The sequence below is a fragment of the Schistocerca americana genome, chromosome 1 (genome assembly GCF_021461395.2).
Source record: "Schistocerca americana isolate TAMUIC-IGC-003095 chromosome 1, iqSchAmer2.1, whole genome shotgun sequence".
NCBI classification, from domain to species: Eukaryota; Metazoa; Arthropoda; class Insecta; order Orthoptera; family Acrididae; genus Schistocerca; species Schistocerca americana.
In genome coordinates, this window is record NC_060119.1 from 548039087 (window position 1) to 548063209 (window position 24123).

Below are 24123 nucleotides of genomic sequence, written 5' to 3' on the forward strand. Positions count from 1 at the left end.
TACTATTCCGCGACACTAAAATATTCACAGGGCGGTTTGAAGCACAGTTAACAAACATGCCCACAAACTGTAAAAGAATATCTGTAACGTTTGTTTTTCAGATGACATGTTGCTTGAACTTACTTCATGGGAGTAACACCCTAGTACATGAATTTTATTGACTCATACTGCCACAGGAGGAAGCAACAAGTTCACCGGCGCCATGCGATCCTCAGGGTCGACGATGCTGCTCCTGGTGGCGGTCGGCACACTCCTCTTGGTTGGTGGCGGCAGTGCCGCCGGATGCGACAGAGCAGCCGTGCAGTCTTTCGACGCTAATAAGGTGAGTGCGCCGACCTTGCTTACCGTTTCGTAAGGTTCGTACTTTTACACAATATTCTACACTAACATACATTTTAATAGAAATATCAAATATGGTCACAGTACTGTAGGTTTAAAACATATTGCGAGGAATGAAGTTAAACTAAGCCATGCCCTCAGGATCTATATCTGGTCTTGAGATTCATAAGAACGAAAACACAAAACTTATTGCAAGCTGCGACACTGTAGCGAATAAAACTGTGACCCGTTTATAGAACAAATTTCCTTTAATTTACGTCTATGGTCACAAACTTTTTGTCCATTGATTACCTCGGTACTGATTTGCTGCTCTACTTTGTGAGACTAGTTCCATGCCTGGCCTACGACAGAGTCAAAAGGCTCTGTAACGTGAAGCAGCAAATCAGTACCGAGATAATCTGTGAACAAAAAGTTTGTGACCATAGACGTAAATTAAAGGAAATTTATTCTATAATACGGTTCACTGTTTTATTCGCGACAATGTCGCAGCTTCTGAAAAATTAAACTTTAGTAGTTTCAAACTGATAATAATAATTATAAACGAAAAATTCAAAATTGTGCAAGCTCTACAGTAGTACTTTATTTCTTTAAGTGGTTATCGGCTTGCATCGCCATCATCAGACTTTAGTTGGCTGTAATTGTTGAAGGGGTTGCAGGACTGGTAAACAACACTGCAAAAGATATTACACACGAAGAGGTACAGACCCAGATTAAATATCATTTTTGCGAGTGCGATAGTAACTTAATTCTAAACGTTAAACAAGAAATAAATATGTAGTAAAAAACGAGAAAGAACATTTTGTGAAAAGCTATGTACGCATGTATTTATGTGAGTGAGTGAGTGACTGACTAAGTGAATGAGTGTATGTGTGTGAAGACGTGCCTTTACAGAGAAAAACCTCGAAGTAGTGATAAGCGCCTGAAGGAAGGCAACTGGCACTGTTGGTGTACCAAGTGGTTGCGTACGTACAGGCATCCAGCACTACTTCTAAGGTTTTCTTTGTAAAGGCACATTCTTAAAATTCTCAATAAATGGAAGATGGTGCCACTGAGGTTATTGCCAAACTCGAAGGTCTTTGAGGGGCTCTTTGCTGTTTTATTCACGCACATGACAATGTAGCACTCCCTCCTCCCCCTCCCCCCCCCCCCACACTGCACCCCCTTCCTCCCCCCCTCTTCCCCCCCGTGATCACGCCACAGGAGGAGGCGAACAGAAGCGCTGAAAAACCTCCCTGGTGCTTTGGATCACGTTCATATTTCATCCAATTGTTTTGAACGGTATGTAGAGGTACAAGCCGGAGCAAAAATTGCAGTCACACAATCGTTCGAAGGGATTACGTTCAATGCAGTTGCTGCCTCATGTTGTCCTTAGAGTAGAGTTGAAACGCCTAGGAAGTGGCAGCAGCGTCTATAGTTGTCAAGTACGTCATCCCGTTGCACATCGCATCGCACTACCAAATGTGTGGGAATCAACGTCTCAGTGGAAGAAGTCGTTTCATTGACACTCTTTATGCCACTCCAGAGGCCTCTTCGTGCGATTATGATCGGAGATGCGTCCCGCGTGACTTCAATGCTGGGAGTCGCTGTTCTGACCTCCATCGCAGAGCCGTCAAACGAAAGGGGTAAATAAAATGTGGTTAAGAGGGGGCTGAGACGACCTTCCGATCGTGTGACACGACCACGGTGGCATTGGGCAGAACTGTGGTGATATTTGGTGCCGATGGGACATCATTAACCCACTTTACACGTCACATGAACTTCTGAGCTCTGGCCTTTTTTCCGGATGTGTCGACACCCAAGACCTTGCTGCTTAAAGCGTCGTCGAGCCTGATGGTGACGTCGAAGGGCGCCACACTATTGCACAGAGGAAGGCACACGTTTGGCCAAAATTCAAACTTCTCTTTCGCAGTGGTCCTTTCTAATGGACAAACCGATGGACATATAATGCGTGTGAAATACCGGCCCTACTTTGCCAACTACTCAGCTATCTAGGTTTGTTGTTCAGGAACATTCCGGCTGGCTGGCGTGTTCCAGGTAACAGTAGCGGTAGATGACGATATTCCACGATTCAAGATTCATCTCATCTTGTGTACTCATACGAGAAGACGACCTGGGAAATCTGCATCGTCAGTTGCTGGAAGCTTTCTTTTACCTAGTTAGTATGGTCTTTACAATAATAAAAGAATGGACAGTACACTAGACTCCAGCCCTGCAGGTCACAGATTCAATTGTAGGTAGATATGGGTATTTTTCTGTTTTAGATCTCCATCACGGTCCCAAGCCCACTCAGCCTGCTGTCAAATAAGTACTGGGGACTTTTACGTGGGGTTAAAAAGGTGACTGTAGCAATTGTTTCACCATCCTCCCACTCCTAGTGCCACGTGGAAGAAAGGCTGTACTCTTCTCATAGTCAGGCATGTTGCCCGGCCACGGGTTGTGCGCGACAGATTATTTTTCACAAGAAGAAAGGATACCATGTAGCGCCACCATGTTAAACTGACCTTTCCTCAGGAAGCGTAAACAGAAGAAAACTGAAATTTTTTTCACAGACACTTGCAAACTAGCAGATTTTTTTTTTCAGAGTAAAATTTGAAAAATATTTTATAACGACCCTTTTTCGGGTAAATTTCTACCATAAAAAGGGTCGCGTCGTCCACCATAATGTAGCTAGAAAGCTAAAAAAATGTACTTCATGCACGTGTAATAACACAACTGACTTACAATTTCAATGCTCTGGTGTAAATTTTTTCAGAGGAAAGGTACATCAGTCAGTCTAGAAAAACAAAAGTGCCGGGACATTGAGTTTATAGCGTTATTGTACTTACAGTGTTTGTAACGCTTTTGAAACGAAAGTCGAGTCTCACAAACACAACATTTTAATTTACTGCTTCTTTATTACCAGCTCTATACGCAACATATTTTGCAGACAGTATTCACATACACTACTGAATGTAACTGCAAAATTATTATCATTGTGTGAAACGTAGATCGGGAGATACGACGTCCACGGCTACCTGCCAGTCCCCGAGAGCAACTCGAGGCCGACTCGAAAGGGTTAATACGCTCCTGCTATATCCTCACTCTTTTCATCTCCATACTTCGCTTCTCGCCTCTAGAGATCTGTTTATCCTTCTTGTAGAGATCATCTGCCTCCAAATCAGACTTCACGATGCAGTACCGGTCCATTTCTCTGAAAATTTACAGCGTGTTACTTCCTTGATGAATTCCTAGACCTTTCATTCTGGAAGCATGTCAGCATGCATTCCTGCATTCCTGCCGATGTCTGTTGTAACTTTGGGACATCCTCAGTTTGCGTTCCATGTTGGATAGTCTTCATGTGGATCCCACGCTTGAATGAACACTGCCAGAAAAAAAAAAATAGTACACCCGTTTAGAGGTTTCCAATTCACTCAAGATTTATTGTTGCAACAGGAAGTACATGAAATGATTACACTTACAGAACAATAGCACAAGCGGTTCTGAGATACCAGGTGTCGATCCATTCCGAAGCTCACATATTAGTACGTGGTGTAGCCTCCAAGGATGGCAATGAAAGCGCTGACTCTAACACCCAGTCGATCATACAGCTAGCAGATTGCACTGCGATACGTTATGCCAAGTCTGCTCGACCTGTTTAGGTAGATCTGTAAGAGTTGATGGTTGATGAGTGGCACGAGTCCCTTCTCATCCATCACATCCCACACGCGCTCGATTGGAGAAAAGTCTGGAGACCGTGCTGGCCAGGGAAGTTGCTGCACATCTTTCAGAGCACTTTGATGGTTCAAATGGCTCTGAGCACTATGGGACTTAACTTCTGCGGTTATCAGTCCCCTAGAACTTAGAACTACTTAAACCTAACTAACCTAAGGACAGCACACACATCCACGCCCGAGGCAGGATTCGAACCCGCCACCGTAGCAGCAGAGCGGGTCCGGACTGAAGCGCCTAGCGGCCACAGCGGTCGGCTCCGAGCACGGTGAATTTCGCTGACAGTGTGTGGGCGAGAATTATCCTGTTAGAACAACGCATCACCTACTTGTTGCAAGAACGGCAAGAGAACGTGTCTAACAACATTATGCATGCACCGAGTGCTGGTTATCGTCTCCTCCAGAAACACCAAAGGTGAACGAGAATTGTAGCTTATCGCATCCCAGACCACAAAGGCTTGGGGTGGGCCAGTGTGTCTTGGACGAATCCTGATATATCCGCCGTCCGCGGATAGGAAAATCTCAGAGTGTGAGTTATAGCGGTTTTATTTAAACTAAAGTCTTTCTTCAAAATTTACAAAACAATATTCGTGAGGTAGGACTGATCCTCAAAGCCTACCAATAACTAAATCAGAGATTCTTCCAAACATAAACTGTCTGTAGTAACCATAAAACTTCACGAAACCAAGCCCCGGGCGTCTCGTGAAGAGCGGTGCAGAGTCCACGTTGCCGTCACCTGAGTCAGAAGACGAGTAGGGGCCCTGCGAGGATGGCTCCGGTACGCTGGCGGCGGTGGACGATGACGCGGCGGCTACGATGACACCAGTGGGCTCGCTCGATGCGAACTGCCTCTCCAGGCTCCTGCGCCAGCCTAAATACTGCTTGGTATGGATATGGCTGGCTCTATTTGTAGTCACGTGTCGAGCGGAAGGAAAGAGGTCCGCGGCTGTAGCGACCTCTTGCGGCGCCGTGGACGCCTCCTGGTGGTCTCTGGGAAGCGTCTGTGCTTCCGGGACGACCGGTCAGGCTGACCCCTACTTGGTCCGGGGCCCGCTGTACCGGTCTGCTTCGCGGGAAGCGAGAGTTGCAGGCGCTTAGTCTGGACACAGTCAATCCACTCTTCATTGCTGTAGACCACGTGCACCATTATAAGTGATACTCTGACGGCACAAATCGATCCGTGATACGTCCACGATGTGGCGTGAGTGGAGCACGGGCTACACACGTGCGTGCCCGTAGCCCTACTGTCCCACTGTTAATTACCGGTTCGCAACAGTTCGTGTTGACATGCGTGGGCCCATATGCCCTCTTATCTGTGCTGTGGTTGCTGTACGATGTACCACTGGTGCCCGTACAATATGACTATCGTGGCGGGCGCCTGTGCTGCGTGGATCTCGTCTACAGTTGTTAGAATGTTCACTTGACACGTGATACCAGCACGGTTGCACAACCGACACAGCACGTCAAACTTATGTGGCAGTTCTCCGAAAGGACCATTCTGTCACTCGGAAGGCCACAATTTTTCCCTTTCAAACAGGCTCAGTTGGCTGTAGGAAGCACGAGTGGGTCTCCATGGCATGGTTGCCTGCTCGCTTCTCACGTTGGATCACACTGAGCATTTTGGCTGTGAGCATTCTCTAATAAAGGGTAGACACAGATGGCGCTTTGGTAGCTCTACGAGTTGGCGGACGACGCTGAAACCATTATCAGTACACTTACTATCCTACGGGTGGCATACGCCACCATCGGATCAAAATCGACGTCGTCTATCCAGGTATGCTGATTTTTTTTCCAGCAGTAAGTAAGCTTCCCGCTGTGTTCCCGCTATATGACCTCCATTTCCACTTATAACTTGACGTCACATCTCTAGTCTAATTACTACAGACAACACACTCCGACTGCGCTTTGGAAGCCACCGAGCGGATGCTACTGTGCTTGGTGGACCGCCAGAGGTGGTTCTACCTGGAGACAAAGTACGCAGGAAGCGATGAACGAAATACACATTAAGTTACTCTGAGTGTGGAATGCAAAGCCATGGATACATGGAAACGTAGAGAAAAATTTACTAGCTATGAATCGAAGGTCACACAACACCAAACACAAGCGCCTAGGGACCAACTCATTTGTTGATCTCAACATTTCTTTGCTCAGAAATAAAAACGCACGTGGTACGTTACGTTATTGCTATTGGAAACAACGGAATGGAAGGCAAGGAACAGTGTACCCAACAGCTCTGAGCAACGGAAAAATGTCTCTAGCCTTATGAATTCAAATATCATAACAAGAGAAGTCAGGGAGCAAAAGGGGACCATACCTCACTCTGCAAACTGCCATTAAAAGTGACATTAAGAAACTTCAAATATGGATTTGCTCTAAAATTCCTTCATATTCGCACAAAACAGACTTCAAATCATCATAATATCCAATAAAAAATTCATATTTTCATCGCTTTCAAGGTACATTCTGCTCCAGCTTAGGGCATGTAATCACTATCGATAACATTGGGTACAATATCGTAATAATTCGCAGTTGATCACAGTGGAAGGGAACAACAAAATAAAGCTCCTGTGCAAGCGTGTAATACATAAACTTTGGTTTCATGAAATGTGTTTACGGCGAATGTATTCTCGAAACGTTCGAAATTACACGCGATTCTATGTTGGCTATTGTTTCTAATGCTTGAAAAACACTGTACAATATTGTACACAAAATCCTGAACAGTGTTATTATTTTCATTTTAAAACTGTTAACGGTTAATTTTCACCAGAAAAAATAGGCACCGCAACGTGGAGTCCCTCATTAGACAGGGCCTTTGTCATGGGCTACATGTGCTGTACAGATAAACAGTCTCCGGCTGTGTTATCAAGTAACTCGAGCAATACTAGGTACAGAGGGAAAATTCCAACCTTGCTGGTATAGTCAGATTTAAAGTATTTGGTATTTGACTGCTCCCGTCAGAAATTCCCCAATGGGAGTTGTATGGCATTGTCAACTCCCACAGTGTTGCCACTTCTGTTGCTCCAAATACTGTGCCTGCCAGTTTGCAAGTAGGAAACATTTCCAAAACCGAAAATTTCCCATATTTCAAGAAAAAAACGGAACATCAGCCCCAATTAAAATTGAAAACAGCTTTTGACACGCTCTGAGACACTAGTGAGACCTGTACCATATGTGAACATCAGAGATTATTTAGCGACTTTTGTAGGATGCAGAGACTGAGCTGTTTTCCGAAGCTTATATATACAACCAAAATGCGTTATACTACTTTTCCAATGCGTTAAACCACTTCCGAAAGATCGATTGTCGATCGGAGTAGCTTGGTAATTAACACAAAAGAAATTGTTTCAGTGAGTTCAGTTGTCTTCGAGATATGCCATGAGAAGCTTTTGGCAGAGAACATATCACCTGTTTCAAAAAATAACATAGCTCTAGTTCTAATTAAAACTATGAACACAGCTTTAGCATGTTTAGTTGGATGCCACACGTTTATTTATGTGATTCTGGAAGCGATTTTCTACTGATGCATAGAGCGGAGCACTCTGGTGGCTGTTTGCAGCTAGTACTTACTGTGGCAACGCCGCAACATTGAACCTTAAACGTCAAATCCAAAGTCATTTAAATCAGACAGTAAGGCTTTAACCACGCTTTATTTAAGACGCACTTTTCGAAGACCAGTATTACGTCGTCTCCATTGTGCGTATAGTGGAGGAGGAATGGATGCAGACGACGCGGCCCTCGGATGCCATAGCAAACGTAGAAAAAAAAATGGCTCTGAGCACTATGGGACTTAACTTCTGAGGTCATCAGTCCCCTAGAACTTAGAACTACTTAAACTTAACTAACCCAAGGACATCACACACATCCATGCCCGAGGCAGGATTCGAACCTGCGACCGTAGCGGTCACGTGGTTCCAGACTGTAGCGCCTAGAACCGCTCGGCCACCACGGCCGGCCAAACGTAGAAAACTACGTAGAGTAAAAAACACTCAAGGAAAAAGAAAAGAGTAAGAAAAAGCATATGGCTCTAAAACATCGTATTACATCTACAGCACCAATATGAGCAGTACTTGGTACCACAGTGACACAATGAACTGTTTCAAATTGGGTACTTCAAGGACAGCCCTGAGCTAGATGCCCTGTAGTGTGCATACCACTGCCTCCAAACCACCGCCATTTGCAACTTCAGTGGTGTGCTTATTAAGGGAAAGATGGAAGTCTGTTATGTTTTCTAATGAAAGCTGGTTTCTTTCTGCCTCGACGCCAGTGTTGCCCACGTGTTGGTTGTAAGGATGCCAGTTGAGTGCCTGCAACCAGCCTCTCTGCGTGCTAGACACGCTGGATCTACACCTGGAGTTATGGTCTGGGCTGCGGTTTCGTATGTCAGTAAGAGCACTCTCGTGGTTGTCCTACGCAGCCTGACTACAAATCCGCACATCGATCTGACAATTCGACCTGTTGTGCTGCCATTCATGAACAGTGTTTCACAACAGTATAACGCTCGCTCACATACCGCTGTTATAACTCAACATGCTTTACGGAATGTCGACACGTTGCCTAGACCTTCTCGATCACCAGATCTGTCTCCAATTTGAACGTCATCGGATGACAACTTCAGCGACGTCAACGAACAGCATTAAACGCCCCTGCATTGGCAACAGGCATGGAACTCCATCCCACAAACTGACATCCGGCACCTGTACAACACAGTGCATGCACGTTTGCATGCTTGCATTCAACATTCTGGCAGTTACACCGATTATTAATGTACCAGCATTTAACATTTGTAATGGCTTATCTCGTGCTTACATTAACCTGCCATATTACAATGTTAATCACTTAAGTATATTACCTAGACAAATGTATTTTCGAAATTTCGTTACTCTACAGTAATTATTTTTTGGTGTGCAGCGTTTCTCCGTTAGTGTATATCAGAGCTAAACATAGTATAGCAGATTACAAAATTAAAATTATTCATAGGTCAGAAAATGGGAATCCACATCTCTTATGATACTATAGCATCTACGAATAACTAGGGCAACTGAAAATGATTATAGAGATTAGAAACGGCTGCTGCCTTGTTAAAGTATGTAAATTTGAAAAAAATGTTTACTTACTTTACAGGTGTTCTGTTTGATTACCATTAGTCACAAGGAGACCACCTAATCGATAATCATTTTATTATCATACATACCAAAGCATACTTGGAGTCACTGCTGCGAACATCTTTAGAAATGCGCATTTTCAGTTCTGGAATATTTTTCGACAAAGTAGGCACATACACTAAACTCGACATAAAATCTGTCTATGGGTGTCAGGCCCAGAGCTCTCGGTGGCCAAGAACAGAATACAGAGTCGTTCAGAACGATCGATCAAGCGATTTGAAAGATGTTAATTAGAAATGTACCATCTCAGTGTGCGGGTTCTCCATCTTATTGAAAGATGTAAGCCTAATGAAGCTCGGGCATGAGCCATTGCTAAGACATGTCTGGATAAATTTTTGTTCAGACAATTAATGAAAAAAAATGGACTGTTCACTTTTTGTGGTCACATTGCACAGAACACATTAACTTTCGGTGATTCTCACCCCGATTCAGCTCCATAGGAAGTACCTTCTATTTTTAAGTTGTGCCGATAATCCCTGTCACTTGGCGCATCACTAAAGAAGAGAGGTGCAGCAAAGTTTCTCTCCATATGGGTTCCAGCATTACCGTAGCGTAATTCAGTTTTCCTATATCTGCGAGTCACCGGATACCGTTGCACAAGTCAGTGAACAGACGAAGAACGATGACGGCGCAAAGCGGGAACACCACCTGCGGTCTCAAGTCCAGGCCGGAGTCGAGCAACAGGGGAGACGAACGCAGACGCTAAACAACAGGAGCGAGGCAATCTAGGGTACAAAGAAGTGCGACGGACCTTCGACACAACGCTGTCAACAGATCAAGTACAACCACAATCCAAAACGAGACCAGAGAGAAAACCAAATCAAAGCGAAGTCGTCGGCGGGTAGTCAGTAGCACTATGGAGATAGAAAGTGAACGTTATCGGACGAAGTATTTTTTTTTTTTTTTTTTTTTTGTGGGGCGCTCAACTGCACGGTCATCAGCGCACGTACAAAGTCCCAACTTGTACACAGTCCAATTTTTACACACTCCAATCTAGCCAGTGTCACGAATGAGGATGATGATGACGATGAAGTGATGAGGACAACACAAACACCAAGACCCAAGGTAGAGAAAATACCCATCCCTGACGGAAATCGAACGCGGAACCCCGTGATCCAATAGGACGAAATGCACGACTGACTAAGCAATCGGGACACGGCGGTGTTTATGCCGGCCGCGAGCAGCAGCACCTAGACTACAGGCCTGCGCGCATAATTGTGACGTCACATACTGATGGCAGGGTCTGTATCGGAACGCTCCTGTTAAGCACTCTGCAGCTATACGAACTTTACAAGTTTCAGAGCTGAGACCACATAGCAATTCTCGTGCTTTCCTCTTCTACATGTCCTTGTAATGAATGTATGGAAATTTATATAATTGCGTAAAGTAACTGAACAAAACCGCCCTATGTTGTGTCAAGATGTAAAATTATTTTGACGATTTGTCTTAAATACGTGTTTCTAGGCTTGAATACAAACTGCACTTTTAAATTTTGTCTTTTACCTCAGGAGCTACGCTTTCTTGCAGTAAAAAATCGGCAATATGCAACAACAAGCAGACGTTTTCGGTTTTAAATAAAGCAGCTGGAGCTCCTACAGAATTTCAGAATTTATTTCCTTCGTTACTTTCGTAAATTTTCCTCTCCACTTCAAAATTTGCTGACCTCACACGAAACTCAAATCATTCGACGAAATGGGGTTCCTCCTGACATAATGTTTAATAAATAAAAAAAAGGAAAAAATATTTTATTTCCCTGTTTCTCCAGAACTTGAGAACCTTAAACATGAAAAGATTGTTTCTCCTATATCCTTGATTGAAATTCGTGTCAGAGACTGCTGTTAATTTAATCATAATGCACTTACCTCGAAATTCTGCTTTCTTTACTGCTTAATCTGTCGAACGCTGAATTCATTTAAGCAATTTTCTAAGGTAGTTTACTCAAATTGAAATTATTTCCGAATAGTTGTATATGTAAATGGCTCAAAATGGCTCTGAGCACTATGGGACTTAACATCTGAGGTCATCAGTCCCCTGGAACTTAGAACTAATTAAACCAAACTAACCTAAGGACATCACACACATCCATGCCCGAGGCAGGATTCGAACCTGCGACCGTAGCAGTCGCGCGGTTCCGGACTGAAGCGCTTAGAACCGCTTGGCCACAACGGTCGGCTGTATATGTAAAACTGAACAAAATCATTCTGTAGCTCTTCCAAATAAAAGTACTGGAAACTCAATAATCTGGTAGGAATGATAAGGAATACTAAACATTTTCGAGTCACACTAATTAATATAACTGTTCTGTGTGACAATAGCTGCAAATATGAGAGACATTTCACAGCCAGCTTGGTATTAACCTCGCAGCAATGGTCCAGAATTAAGAAACAAATGATACCGATACATGATACATAACTGCTTTTAAAAACAACTGGCAAATGTGGTGCAATGGAAACCAATAACACGCTACAATTTTTTTGTTATTTACTTACCCTTGAATGATGCGTAGACACAGATTCCTGTCTGGGAATAGCTGCAATACAGCGATTTCTCAACTTCACACATTTTGGAAATCGAAACACGTGCACTTTCATGCCTTTTTGGGATTTATAATTTCCCTGGCAAAAGGGAACGCAGCACTTGTATCCCATACTTCGCAGAACTGTAGGCGAATACTGTATGAAAAATATATCACTTTCACGCGTCCCACACTTCCAACAAAACATACACGCCAACAGGACTGCCGACCGAAGATAAGATGGCCAACAGTTTGTGACGTCACGTGCCAATATGGCCGCTGTGCGTAGGCCTTGTATCTAGAAGGCTTGGCCGCGATGGACACTCATGCCCGGTGTATTCGCGTGGCGAGACGGTAGTGCAGTCTCTAGCCGGGTGTAGCGCTGCGATGGCACTGCCCTCTATCGCCCATCGAGATCCATTTGTTCCGGCGGGCATTCAACTTTTGTGTGGCCCGAAATGAGAAGTTTTCGATTCACTCGTCATGAGTAATGTCGAAATTACGAACTTTCTCTAGCACTCTCTGTAATTATTATCGATGTATCGCTAAGCGAAAAAGATACAGTTATTTTTAATCACTATATTCATTTTGATTCGTCCTGTATTTTCAACGCAATACTAACCACAGACACCCCTCAGGATCAACAACAGTGCGTTTGCGTAGTCCACAGATGAGATAAGCCTGCTGTGACCGATTTTGACGCTTGTAACACCGATGTAGTTAAGGCAGTTGCGGCCGTGGGATTGTGGCTGCTGAGCTGCTACTGACCATTATACCTCCTGTGCGTCTGTACAGTATCAGGGCGTGTGGTACGAGATCGCCAGGTTGGGAGAGGCTCCGTTCGAGGAGGGGGGCCAGTGCATCACGGCGGAGTACACAGTGGCTGGCGACAACAACGTGACCGTACACAACAGACTGTTCAGCACGGCTGCGGGGGCCTTCAACGACATCATCGGATGGGCCGAGTGGGACGACCCTGAATCCGGAGAGGCCAAATTCACGGTGCACTTCCCAGGCGTAACAGGTCAGTAGGGCGACTTTTACTCTAAAGACACGACAATATGCAACGACATCAAATAAATGAAGTAATGAAGAAGATGAAATACTTCTTTGTAGAAGACATTTATAATTACAGTTATGATTTGATGTCTTTTTTGAAGTGTCAATGGCTATGTTAATTAGGAACTTTAAGAAATTATTAATGCCGCTATTTGGTGTGTTGCAGGAGAGACTATGAGCACATAATACTGTATATACGATGAAATAACTTAATAGATATTACTTCCAATAACCCTTCAATTTAAATTGGCGCCAATGAAGTTTATTTCAGTATTGTAAGTTGTAGGAAAAATATGTACCATTCAGTATTCACACGTGCTTGGTTCTTTGTTTGTTGACAGGAACGGGTCCGTATTGGGTCCTGGATACTGACTACGAAAGCTATTCAATTGTCTGGGCTTGCAGAGAGCCTGCAGACGGATCCTCTGACATTACGGGTAAGAAGATGCTTTGATACATTTCGCCGTTCAGTAAAGCGCTATCTGACCCTCATCGACGCTTCGAGGTTACGTATTTTCTAACATTAGAGACTGCACAGTTTACGAGATCATATCAGGAGCGGGATTCAATTGCACATACAACCGCCCTTGTATGGGATGTCCGTTAGCTCCTTAAATATTTTCAGAGAGGTATGCAAATAGTTCCTGATGCCGCACACCGCAGCTTATTTCCCCAGTAATGTCGAAATGTGTTACTGAGTCCATAATAAGCAACTTCAATGCTTTCCCTTTAAACTGTTGTAGGTGAGTAACCCTGCTCTTTTTCGGACATGAGTGCCACAGCGAAGTGCCCTGTGAATATAAACAAGCTGGGAGATGGGGTCAGCACCTGTTTCCAACTGTTTGCATGTGAGCGACCGTAGAATGGTGAAGAATTACTGTGAAACAATTTCTATTTTGCGCGCTGAATTGCTGCTTGCTCTAAAGGTGACATATGCACTGCCGGAAAAAAATTAGTACATCTGGAAAGAGTCGATTTCGATCGGATGACAGCATATGCCACCTGGGGGTTAGTAGACGTACTGATAATGGTTTCACCGTCGTCCCCCAACAGGTAGTTCAAATGGTTCAAATGGCTCTGAGCACTATGGGACTTAACATCTGTGGTCATCAGTCCCCTAGACTTAGAACTACTTAAACCTAACTAACCTAAGGACATCACACACATCCATGCCCGAGGCAGGATTCGAACCTGCGACCGTGGCAGCTGCAAGGTTCCGGACTGAGGCGCCTAGAACCGCTCGGCCACAGCGACCGGCCCAACAGGTAGCGTAGCGGCATAGCTACCAGAGTGCCATCTCTGTCAACCTTTTGATAGGGGAAGCTCACAGCCAGAAGGCCAGTGTGGTGCAAACGTGTGAAGCAAACAGGCAACTATGCTACAGAGTCGCTCTCGTGCTTCCTACGGCGAACTAAGTGAGTTTGAAAGGGGTGGGATGGTCCTTCCGGAGAACTGCCACACAAACTGGATGTGTTGCATCATTTGTGCAACGATACTGTTATCTACATCTATATCCATAGTCTGCAAGCCACCTGACGGTGTGTATCGGAGGGCACTTTGAGTACCTCTATCGGTTCTCCCTTCTATACCAGTCTCGTATTGTTCGAGGAAAGAAAGATTGTCGGTATCCCTCTGTGTGGGATCTAATCTCTCTGATTTTATCCTCATGGTCTCTTCGCGAGATATACGTAGGAGGGAGCAATATACTGCTTGATTCCTCGGTGAAGGTATGTTCTCGAAACTTCAACAAAAGCCCGTAGCGAGCTACTGAGCGTCTCTCCTGCAGAGTCTTCCACTGGAGTTTATCTGTCATCTCCGTAACGCAATCAGGATTACTAAATGATCCTGTAACGAAGCGCGCTGCTTTCCGTTGGATCTTCTCCATCTCTTCTACCAACCCTATCTGGTACGGATCCCACACTGGTGAGCGATATTCAAGCAGTGAGCGAACAAGTGTACTGTAACCTACTTTCATTGTTTTTGGATTGAATTTCCTTAGGATTCTTCCAATGAATTTCAGTCTGGCATCTGCTTTACCGACGATCAACTTTATATGATCATTCCATTTTAAATCACTCCTAATGTGTACTCCCAGATAATTTATGGAATCAACTGCTTCAAATTGCTGACCTGCTATATTGTAGCTAAATGATAAAGGATCTTTCTTTCTATGTATTCGAAGCACATTACACTTGTCTACATTGAGATTCAATTGCCATTCCCTGCACCATGCGTCAATTCGTTGCAGATCCTCCCGAATTTCAGTACAATTTTCCATTGTTACCTCGATATCATGTGCAAAAAGCCTCAGTGAACTTCCGATGTTATCCACAATGTCATTTATGTATATTGTGAATAGCAACGGTCCTACGACACTCCCCTGCGGCACACCTGAAATCAGTTATCAATTGTCAGTGGACATGTAAAAATTCTCACACCTGTATACACGATTATGGAAGTCCAAGAAGCACAGATCCCCGCCAGGATCGTCGTATTGTAATGGCAGCAGTGGCAGATCGTACAGATACCACATCACAGATCAGAAAGGTTGTGAGCCCAGACGTACCAACACAAATTGTTGCCAACCAGTTATTAGTAGTGGGGCTACGGGTATGCTCACCTCTAGTCCGTATTCCACTCACACCACATCATCGACGTGCACGGCCCTACTGGTGCCAAGATAGGATCACTTAGAAGATGGAATGGTGCGCCTTGGTCTTCAGCGATAAAAGCAGATTCTGGGGTGCGATAAGTTATAATTCTCGCTCATCTTTCCGGAGGGGACGATAAATTGAACGCGCTCTGCAAGACTTGCAGCAACTTCCCTGGCCAGCACGACCTGCAATCCAGCGCATGTGGGATATAATGGAACGAGGTGTGAATCTTGTGACTCGTCAGGCACCAACTCTTACAGAAGTACGTGAACAGGTGGAGCAGGCGTGGCATAACGTACCCCAGGACAATATTTACTATCTGTGCGAACGCTGGCTATCAGAGGCAGCGCCTGCATTGCTGTCCACCGAGGCAAAACCACTTACTAATACAGGTATTTCAACATGCTTCGATACCTAGTACCGCAGAACCGCTTGTGCTATTGATCTGCAAATATAATCATTTCATGCACTCCATATGCACTGTTGCAACAATAAATTTTGAGTGAATTGGAAACCTCTAAAAGGGAGTACCAACGTTTTTTCCCGGCAGAGTATAATTTAAGCCAGATGAATAAGAAAAGCAATCCCGTACTGTTCGAATACAGTATTAGTGGGTGCTGCTTGACTCAGTAATGTCGATTACATATTTAGGTGCAATGTTACAAAGCGACTTGCAATGTAACCGTGTTTCAGTTGGGAACTGTAAAGAACACTTTGTGGAGGACAATTGTGCAAATATTCTTGAGCACTGTGCGGGATTTGTGGGTCCCCAGTGGATCTGATCAAAGGAAAACTTTCGAGATATTCAAGGCCTTGTTGCTAGGTTTGTTACTAGTTCGATCGATCGACACCCAAGTGTTATGGAAATGCCCCGTGAACTCAAATAGGAACTGCTGAAAATCAGAAGACGTTCCTCTCTCAAAACACTATCAGCATGGACGCGGTTTGGCATGAAGCACCTCCGCAGGACAGTAGTGTATAGGTCATTCAAATGTTGCAGCTAAGAAAATATCTCCTAAATCTTTGAGGTCTTGAGTATAAGATTTGTTTTCTCTCCATTTCACCTTGTTATTGTTTTATAATAGGCTAAATTCTGGCTGCCACTTTTAGTATAAAATGAGTGACAGATTACAAATAACAATGATTTATTGTAAGCGTACCAATATCTGCTGGGGGCGTTTCATTGCTGAAAAGGCGACTTTTTGATTCTGACGTTCGTGTGCCTTTCGAATCAGGGGAGGTGAATGAAATTTAGCGAAACGAAGCTGTATTAAGGACTAGTGAACATTGGAAGTGAGACGAACGCCGAAGAGAGCGAAGAAGTTGATCTCGGCTAAAAGAAAGCATTTTGATTAAATAAATCAGGGAAAAAGAGAATTTTACCAAATAACTAAAAAAGTTTCGCTTGGATTTATTGTGTCAAGTACATAAGTTTAACAGTCACATGGTTTTGATGAACAACAGCAATTATTGTGCAGCGTCTTAACTTTGTTAATTTCTATAGCTCTGATATAATTAATTTTCTTTGAGACGTATGATCCTTAACTTTATTACCATATTGATGACAACTAAAGAAAAGAATTTAAATGTCGTATTCATGATCTATGGAACAAGGATTAATGTATATATGTACGTAATGAGTGCCATGGGAGGACTTGAATCCATGTCTCCTTGCTTACTAGGCAGGTATTCTAGCCATTACACCACCATAGCAGTATATATTACACAGCTCCACGGACTACCCTACTCCAGTGTCTTTCCTTACATAAACTTCAATTCATGACTTCAGCTTATTTTCCCTTTCTCAAGGAAAATTAATTATATCAGACCTATAGGTCACCTACGCCTGAAGTACGGGCAGGATTTCCCCATTACGTCCAAAGCTGGAGTGCTACTCCGACACGAGAGAACTTCGGCAATTGTGACGGTTTAAGAAGGGGATAATAAGCTGAAGACATGAGTTGAAGTTTGTGTAGAGGAAGGCATTGGACTAGGGTAGAAAATGCAAATCCGTTACCTACACTGCTATGGTAAAAAATGAAATTCGTGTGGCTAAGGCCTCCCGTCGGGTAGACCGTTCACCTGGTGCAGGTCTTTCGATTTGACGCCACTTTGGCGACCTGCGCGTCGATGGGAATGAAATGATGATGATTAGGACGACACAACACCCAGTCCCTAAGCGGAGAAAATCTACGACCCAGCCGGGAATCGAACCCGGGACCTTAAGATTGACATTCCATCACGCTGACCACGCAGCTACCGCGGCCGGACAACTGCTATGGTGGTGTAATGGCAAACACACCGGCCTAGTAAGCAAGGAGCCCCGGCCATGACAAAAATTTTAATTCATTCCTTTGGCTTCCATTATTTGTTAATTTTGTGGTAAGATTTCTAGAATGGCACCAACTAAATGAAACAGTATTGTAAGGGTAATGACGAGTGTGAGCAAGCATTGTTAGGTTGAAATTACTGTACAATAAAAGGTGACCACAACTACAAGTGTGCTTCTTCAAAGGGCATCCCCCCAAATCCAGCTGTTTTAAAACTGAAACAGAGATGCAGGATTGGTGCCAGACACACTGCCTCAGTTCCTTTGTTTATGTGAGTATGAGTTCTTTACTCCCACCTACATAATATCCGACTCTTTAGTTAAATTTGAGTCCACTGTTACCGTCATAATATAGCGAAACCGGGTTCAGGCTCACATTAACGCAGTACTGATCACTACTTGAGTATTGCTCGTCAACCTGGGATCCGTACTAAATAGGACTGAATGAAGAGCAGCATCTTTCGTTACAGGCCTACTCAGTAAGCGCGAAAGCGTCATGGACATGAAAAGTGGCAAACGCTACAAAAAAGTTGTTGTGCACCACCGTGTAGTTTACTGTTAACATTCCGAGAGCGCACTTTTCCAGTACAGTCAGTAACTACGTAGCTTCCTTCTACGTATATATCGCAAGATTAATAAGAGAGTAAAATCAGAGATATTAGACTTCACACACAATCTTATCAGCAATTGTTCTTTCCTCGCGCCATTCGCGCTGTTTCAATAGAAACAATAATCCGTCCCTCCGTTAATTCCAGCATTCATTGTGGAGATAGACAGTGGAGAACTGGGGACTGTTGGGTTCCACCTTCTTTTCGCGCAGTGACGATCCAATTCCCAGCGTTTCCTAAGCTCAGTGGGCCTACTACGACACACCAGTGTAAGCTGATAGCAAAATACCGCTACTGCACCAGTATTACTCTGAGAACTAACAGAGATAAACTTAAGGTGACCAGTAGTGGTCGTTATCGACTTAGCTAGTATTGTACAAATTTTTTGCAAATCAGACATTTTCTGGCCTATGCGAGAACGACAATACGGAGCCGACTGGCAGCCGAATTACTACGTTCATATTTCAGAATGTTAAACCACAATTCTAAACTTGACTTTCGTTTTTACATGTTTTCATTCTCATAAACACAAAAGAGTCTAAAAATAATGTCTCTGGGGTACATGTACTAAAATTGGAACGATACAGAGAAGATTAGCATCGCCCTGCGCAAGGACGACACGCAAAATCGTGACGTGAAAATTGGGACTTTGTACGGGCGCTGATGACTGCGCAGTTGAGCGCCCGACAAACCAAATATCATCATCATAATCTGACTCAATTTAGAAAATGAAAATTATCATGAATAATTTCCACATTGAAAGATAAAATTAATTATGCGGCTTAATAGATTTTAATTTGTGATTGCATCACTGTCAATAATTCTGACTGCAGATGTCCTTACTTTACGTTCATCTAGACACAAACTAAACTCTTGTAGTTTTATCTCTGCTTTTGTTCGCATCTGACTGGCATTTAGAAAAATTAAAAGTCTTGCGTGTCTACGAGACGTCATCACCTTCTCTCATCAAAAATGGTTCAAATGGCTCTGAGCACTATGGGACTCAACTGCTGTGGTCATCAGTCCCCTAGAACTTAGAACTACTTAAACCTAACTAACCTAAGGACATCACACACATCCATGCGCGAGGCAGGATTCGAACCTGCGACCGTAGCAGTCGCACGGTTCCGGACTGCGCGCCTAGAACCGCGAGACCACCGCGGCCGGCCACTTCTCTCATCCCTTGACGTTTGGTGCCTCTCCAAAATGTGTTTCAAGACTTTCATCTCGCTACCAGTTTAACGGATGTGATGTCGCAATACGAAGTACGAGGGCCCTTAGATAAGTAATGCCCCATATTTTTTTTAAAAAAGGACATTAACATACAGAGGCAATAGTACTTGTTGGTGCTTCACATTTGATGTTTGTTCTCTGCGCCTGTGAACTTTCGAACCGTTCTAGCAGGTGGCAGAGTCGTAGTAAAGCGCCAAAATGGCGTCTACATACGACTCACGTTACAAGGAGCGTGATATCATTGAATTCTTGCGTGCAGAAAAAGAAATCGTGTTGAACATCCACAAACGTTTGTGTCCAGTGTGTAGCGATGATGCAGTTGATAGGAGTACAGTTGCACGACGGGTAAAGAAAGTTACAGCCTCAGGAAATGCAAAAGCAGAGCTCCACGATCAGCCACGCTCGGGACGTCCAGTCACAGCCACTGCTCCGGACATGCTGAATGGTGCGGGTGCTATTATTCGTGTCCACCGGCGCATCCCAACCCGACAATTAGCTCTACAGTTGTCGGTCAGCATTAGAAGTGCGTCTGCAACGATCGAGACTCTCGGATGATCAAGGAGGTGCTCACGATTAGGTCCATGGATACTCACAGGGGGGGATTCAAAGAAAGGCCATTTCACCTGAATTATTGGAGCGTTTTTGAGACCGACGGAGAGGCCTTTCTGTGATGCGGGGGACGAAAGCTGGGTGCACCACTTTGCGCCGCAAACAAAAGTCAGTCCATGGAGTGGCATTATCCTCATTTACCACAAAAGAAGAAATTCAAAACAACCCACTCTGCCAAAAACGTCATGGTGACAGTCTTCTGGGAATAAGATGGCGTCATTCTCGTGTATGTGATGCCAAGAGGGTCAACCATCACTTCAGAGGCATACCTGAAGAGTCTGAATAAACTCAAGAACCGTTTCCGACGTGTTAGATCGGACAAGAATCCAGCAGAAATCTTTCTCCACCATGATAATGCACGCCCACACCCAAGTCTGAGAACCCAGGAACAAGTCGCCAAATTGGGTTGGACATCATTGCCTCAAAAAAATGGTTCAAATGGCTCTGAACACTATGGGACAACATCTGATGTCATTAGTCCCCTAGAACCTACAACTACTGAAACATAACTAACCTAAGGACATCACACACATCCATTCCCTAGGCAGGATTCGAGCCTGCGACCATAGCGGTCGCGCGGTTCCAGACTGAAGCGCCTAGAACCGCTCGTTCACACCGGCCGGCATCATTGCCTCATCCGCCCTACAGTCCAGACCTGGCACTCTCCGACTTCCATGTATTTGTGCCACTTAAAGATTCTCTGCAGGGAACACACTTTGAAGATGATGAGAGTGTCAGTCATGCAGTGAAAACATGGCTACGCCTACAGGACAAGAGCTTTTATCAGCAGCGAATACATGCTCTTCCGCAACGATGGCGTACAGCCATAGAAAGTGACAGAGGCTACGTAGAAAAATAGGACATGGACAAGACATGTTAATGTATATTGTCTCCAAATTCTGGCTCTTAGCAACAGATATGTTCAGAGAAAAAAATTGGGGCATTACTTATTAAATGACCCTCGTACAGACATAATGAGCTGCCTGAAAGCTAGTGCCGTTTTCATTTATATTACTACTAACTTAAACAGTCTTTCTGTTGCACACTAAACTTTTTTGAATATATATTAATGCTTGAGAGCACAAATCTGTATTCCATCTTAGTTAAATAAAATAATTGAAATTTGTGAGAAATCTAAAACGACTGACAGGTTATGTGTAATGTTCTCATTTTAAAGGAATTTTCGTATTGATTCCAAAACTTGTCTTAGATTTTGCGAATATGTTGTATTTCTGAAGTTGTTAAGAATTTACTATTACGATTTATATATTAGTAATATTAATTCAGTGGCTGCATTTCGGTTCTAATAGTATGTTTAAAAAGTAAACGTAAAGCATTTGGCTCTGAACTCGCGAACAGGAGTCAGGTCTGGCTAAGGATTAAGTGCAACTTTTCAGCTGCCACGACACTAGGAGGGGGAAGCGGAAAGTTGGCGATTCATCGCCCCGTCCCACTTGTAGCCCGGGAAACATACCCAGTACCTACTCAGTTAGATAGCGGGCTAACTGGACCTGGGACCATCCTGAAAGGACTGGAACGAAGGTAAATCCTATCTCCTATCCAGGAATTGAAACCGGGACCTCCAGTTTCTAAGTGTAGCCCTCTACCTGCCAGTAAAACATGAAGTTTTCTCATTCAGCACCCCCTGAGTACGTGTTAGTTTTCGAAACACTATTTCAATTCCATTCAAATGTTTCACAACATCTTCGTTTGTTCAGATGTGATACAATTTCTGAATTTACAACGTGAGCTGTATTATCCAACTAAAGTCTGATTGATTTTCAGTTCATGATAGAAAAATGTGGGATAAGGTACTGAAGTGGTTTCAACATAAGAAATATGTATTTTTACAGGATTACTAAAACAAAGTTTCAGAGGAATTAGATGGTATCAACTGAAACAGTGAGTGATCAGCAATGTTAGGCTTTTGTCATAAATGTGTGTTATGTGTAATAAAAAAATGGAATTCACTTGATGAGAATTTTGGTTATGACCAAAGATTTCAGGTACTGCGATCGTCTTAGCTTTAATAATCGATTATGAAGTTATTGAACACAGTCTAGTTTTTTTTCTGAAGTTAAAGTTGTGGTTTTTTCTTTAATTTTTTTCTTCTGCTCAACAATCTTTCGTGGGGATAATTAATTTGCATGTGACATGTTAAGTTTATGACGTATTCTCTCGAAGTACCATTTTAAATCATTGAGCTCATTTATGTTCAAAATGGCATGTGTGTTTCAAAATCACAGACTACTCCCAATAAGTAATGATTGTTAAGCACTGATACTGACAAGCAGAATGAATTATTCTAAAAAAAAATTATATATAAAACAATCACACATACCACACTTTCATAACTTCAGGAAAACAGAAGGACCTGAGGGCCTGGATATCTAGACGTTGCTGGTAGTACATGAATGGATTACTTCGTAAGTGATATTGAACACTTTGAGCTTGTGTTACCCTTTCGCTTGTAGGGTCTAGCTGTGCAATGGGGTAGTGCCCACAGCCGTGTGTACATAAATGTGGAATACAGAAAATAGTTAATTACTGTAGGCAAAAAATCCTTTAACAAAAGTCTACCTCCCCGATGCACTTATTACTGTAACAAATCAGCGAGGCAGCACAACAACAAGTATCGTAAGAACGCCCAGCATTAAATCACACGAAACCATACTACTCTCGGTTCCTGTAACATTAAATAACATGCATACAGTTTCTGTTTTCTACTATTGTGCCTCATGCATAGCGTAGTAGCCATAGAGTTAGCTATCACAGTGACGGTGACTACCACTGTTAGTTTACATAAGAGAAAACATAATTAGAGCCAACCAGCATCGCATGTTCCAATGGACGGGATACAAATAATTATATGGTTCTCGATAAAATTGAATGGTGAGAAATGTGTTTAATCAGCTTACATTTTCAACCCTTTAGAACCTGTAAGGATATTTCAACCTACAATTGCAGCTGTTGCTTTGACAATCACATGTGAGATAATTAATAAAATACCCAATTCTAACTCTTTAGGATAATTACCTCTACGCTTCTGAGGAGGGTAGCATCTTCCAATTTACCACACCAGGAAATGAATAAAGTAATATATAATGCTATCACAAGCTTCCAAGCAATCCTTAATTGGCAAAGCATCTGCACCTATTGAAGTAGCGAAAATACGCGATCGAATACCTACGCGCGGAACCACACCAAAAAGCCTTACCAAGTTAACCCCACCCGCAAAGTTAAACATCGTCATTGAACATAATTCGGGTTGATCTTACTTGAGTCCTTGTACACGATAATGTTTGATGAGCGGCTAGTATCTCCAACAGATAAAGGCCTTCTCAGTACTGCGTAGCCACGAATGTAATTCAGAACTGCAACCAAACTAGAATAGTTAACACTCTTAAACACAGAAAACCTTATGGCCTGCAATCTGCGAACGACTGCTATTGGTCGAGGGCAAACCGACTTTACAAAGAGCTAAAGTGATACCGTGACTTTGCCAAGGGGTTGCTAAAGGGCTTGTATCGATATATTGAAACTGGTTTAGAGCAACAACACACAGAAAATAGTAAAATATGTATCGCAATTCAAAAAGAGAAAGAATATACTGTAAATGCTGGGTAACAGACTCTCATCAATATTTCAAATATAATCATAATATCGTTAACTGCTCACGAACCACATGTTTTTTGGGGGCCTTGTAGTTTCAATGGCAGCACGAGATATTCGCTGGAAAAAAAAGTGAAATATAGAAGTAAAAACTTCAGTAACCGAGATCGATAATTACAATTTTAGTTTCGATTACCTGTTTCGGCAATTCTAAATTACTATCATCGGATCTTTAAAGCATATAGATCGCAAATTACAACATAACCATATCAGATACGATAAGGTGGGGCGCATAT

The 24123-nt window shown here is 43.3% G+C and overlaps 1 protein-coding gene and 1 non-coding gene across 2 annotated transcripts in view; both read left to right on the forward strand.

Moving 5' to 3' along the window:
• The first annotated feature begins 202 nt into the window (after window positions 1-202).
• Window positions 203-24123, forward strand: part of LOC124575954 — an 86217-nt gene continuing 62296 nt past the window's right edge. Inside the window, exons 1-2 of the mRNA XM_047131199.1 lie at window positions 203-322; window positions 12519-12747. Of these exons, the coding sequence (XP_046987155.1) occupies window positions 203-322; window positions 12519-12747 (349 nt within the window). The remainder of the gene's footprint in view (window positions 323-12518; window positions 12748-24123) is intronic.
• LOC124554902 lies at window positions 18921-19022 on the forward strand. The gene has a single exon (XR_006968487.1). It is a non-coding gene; the product is annotated as a U6 spliceosomal RNA (small nuclear RNA).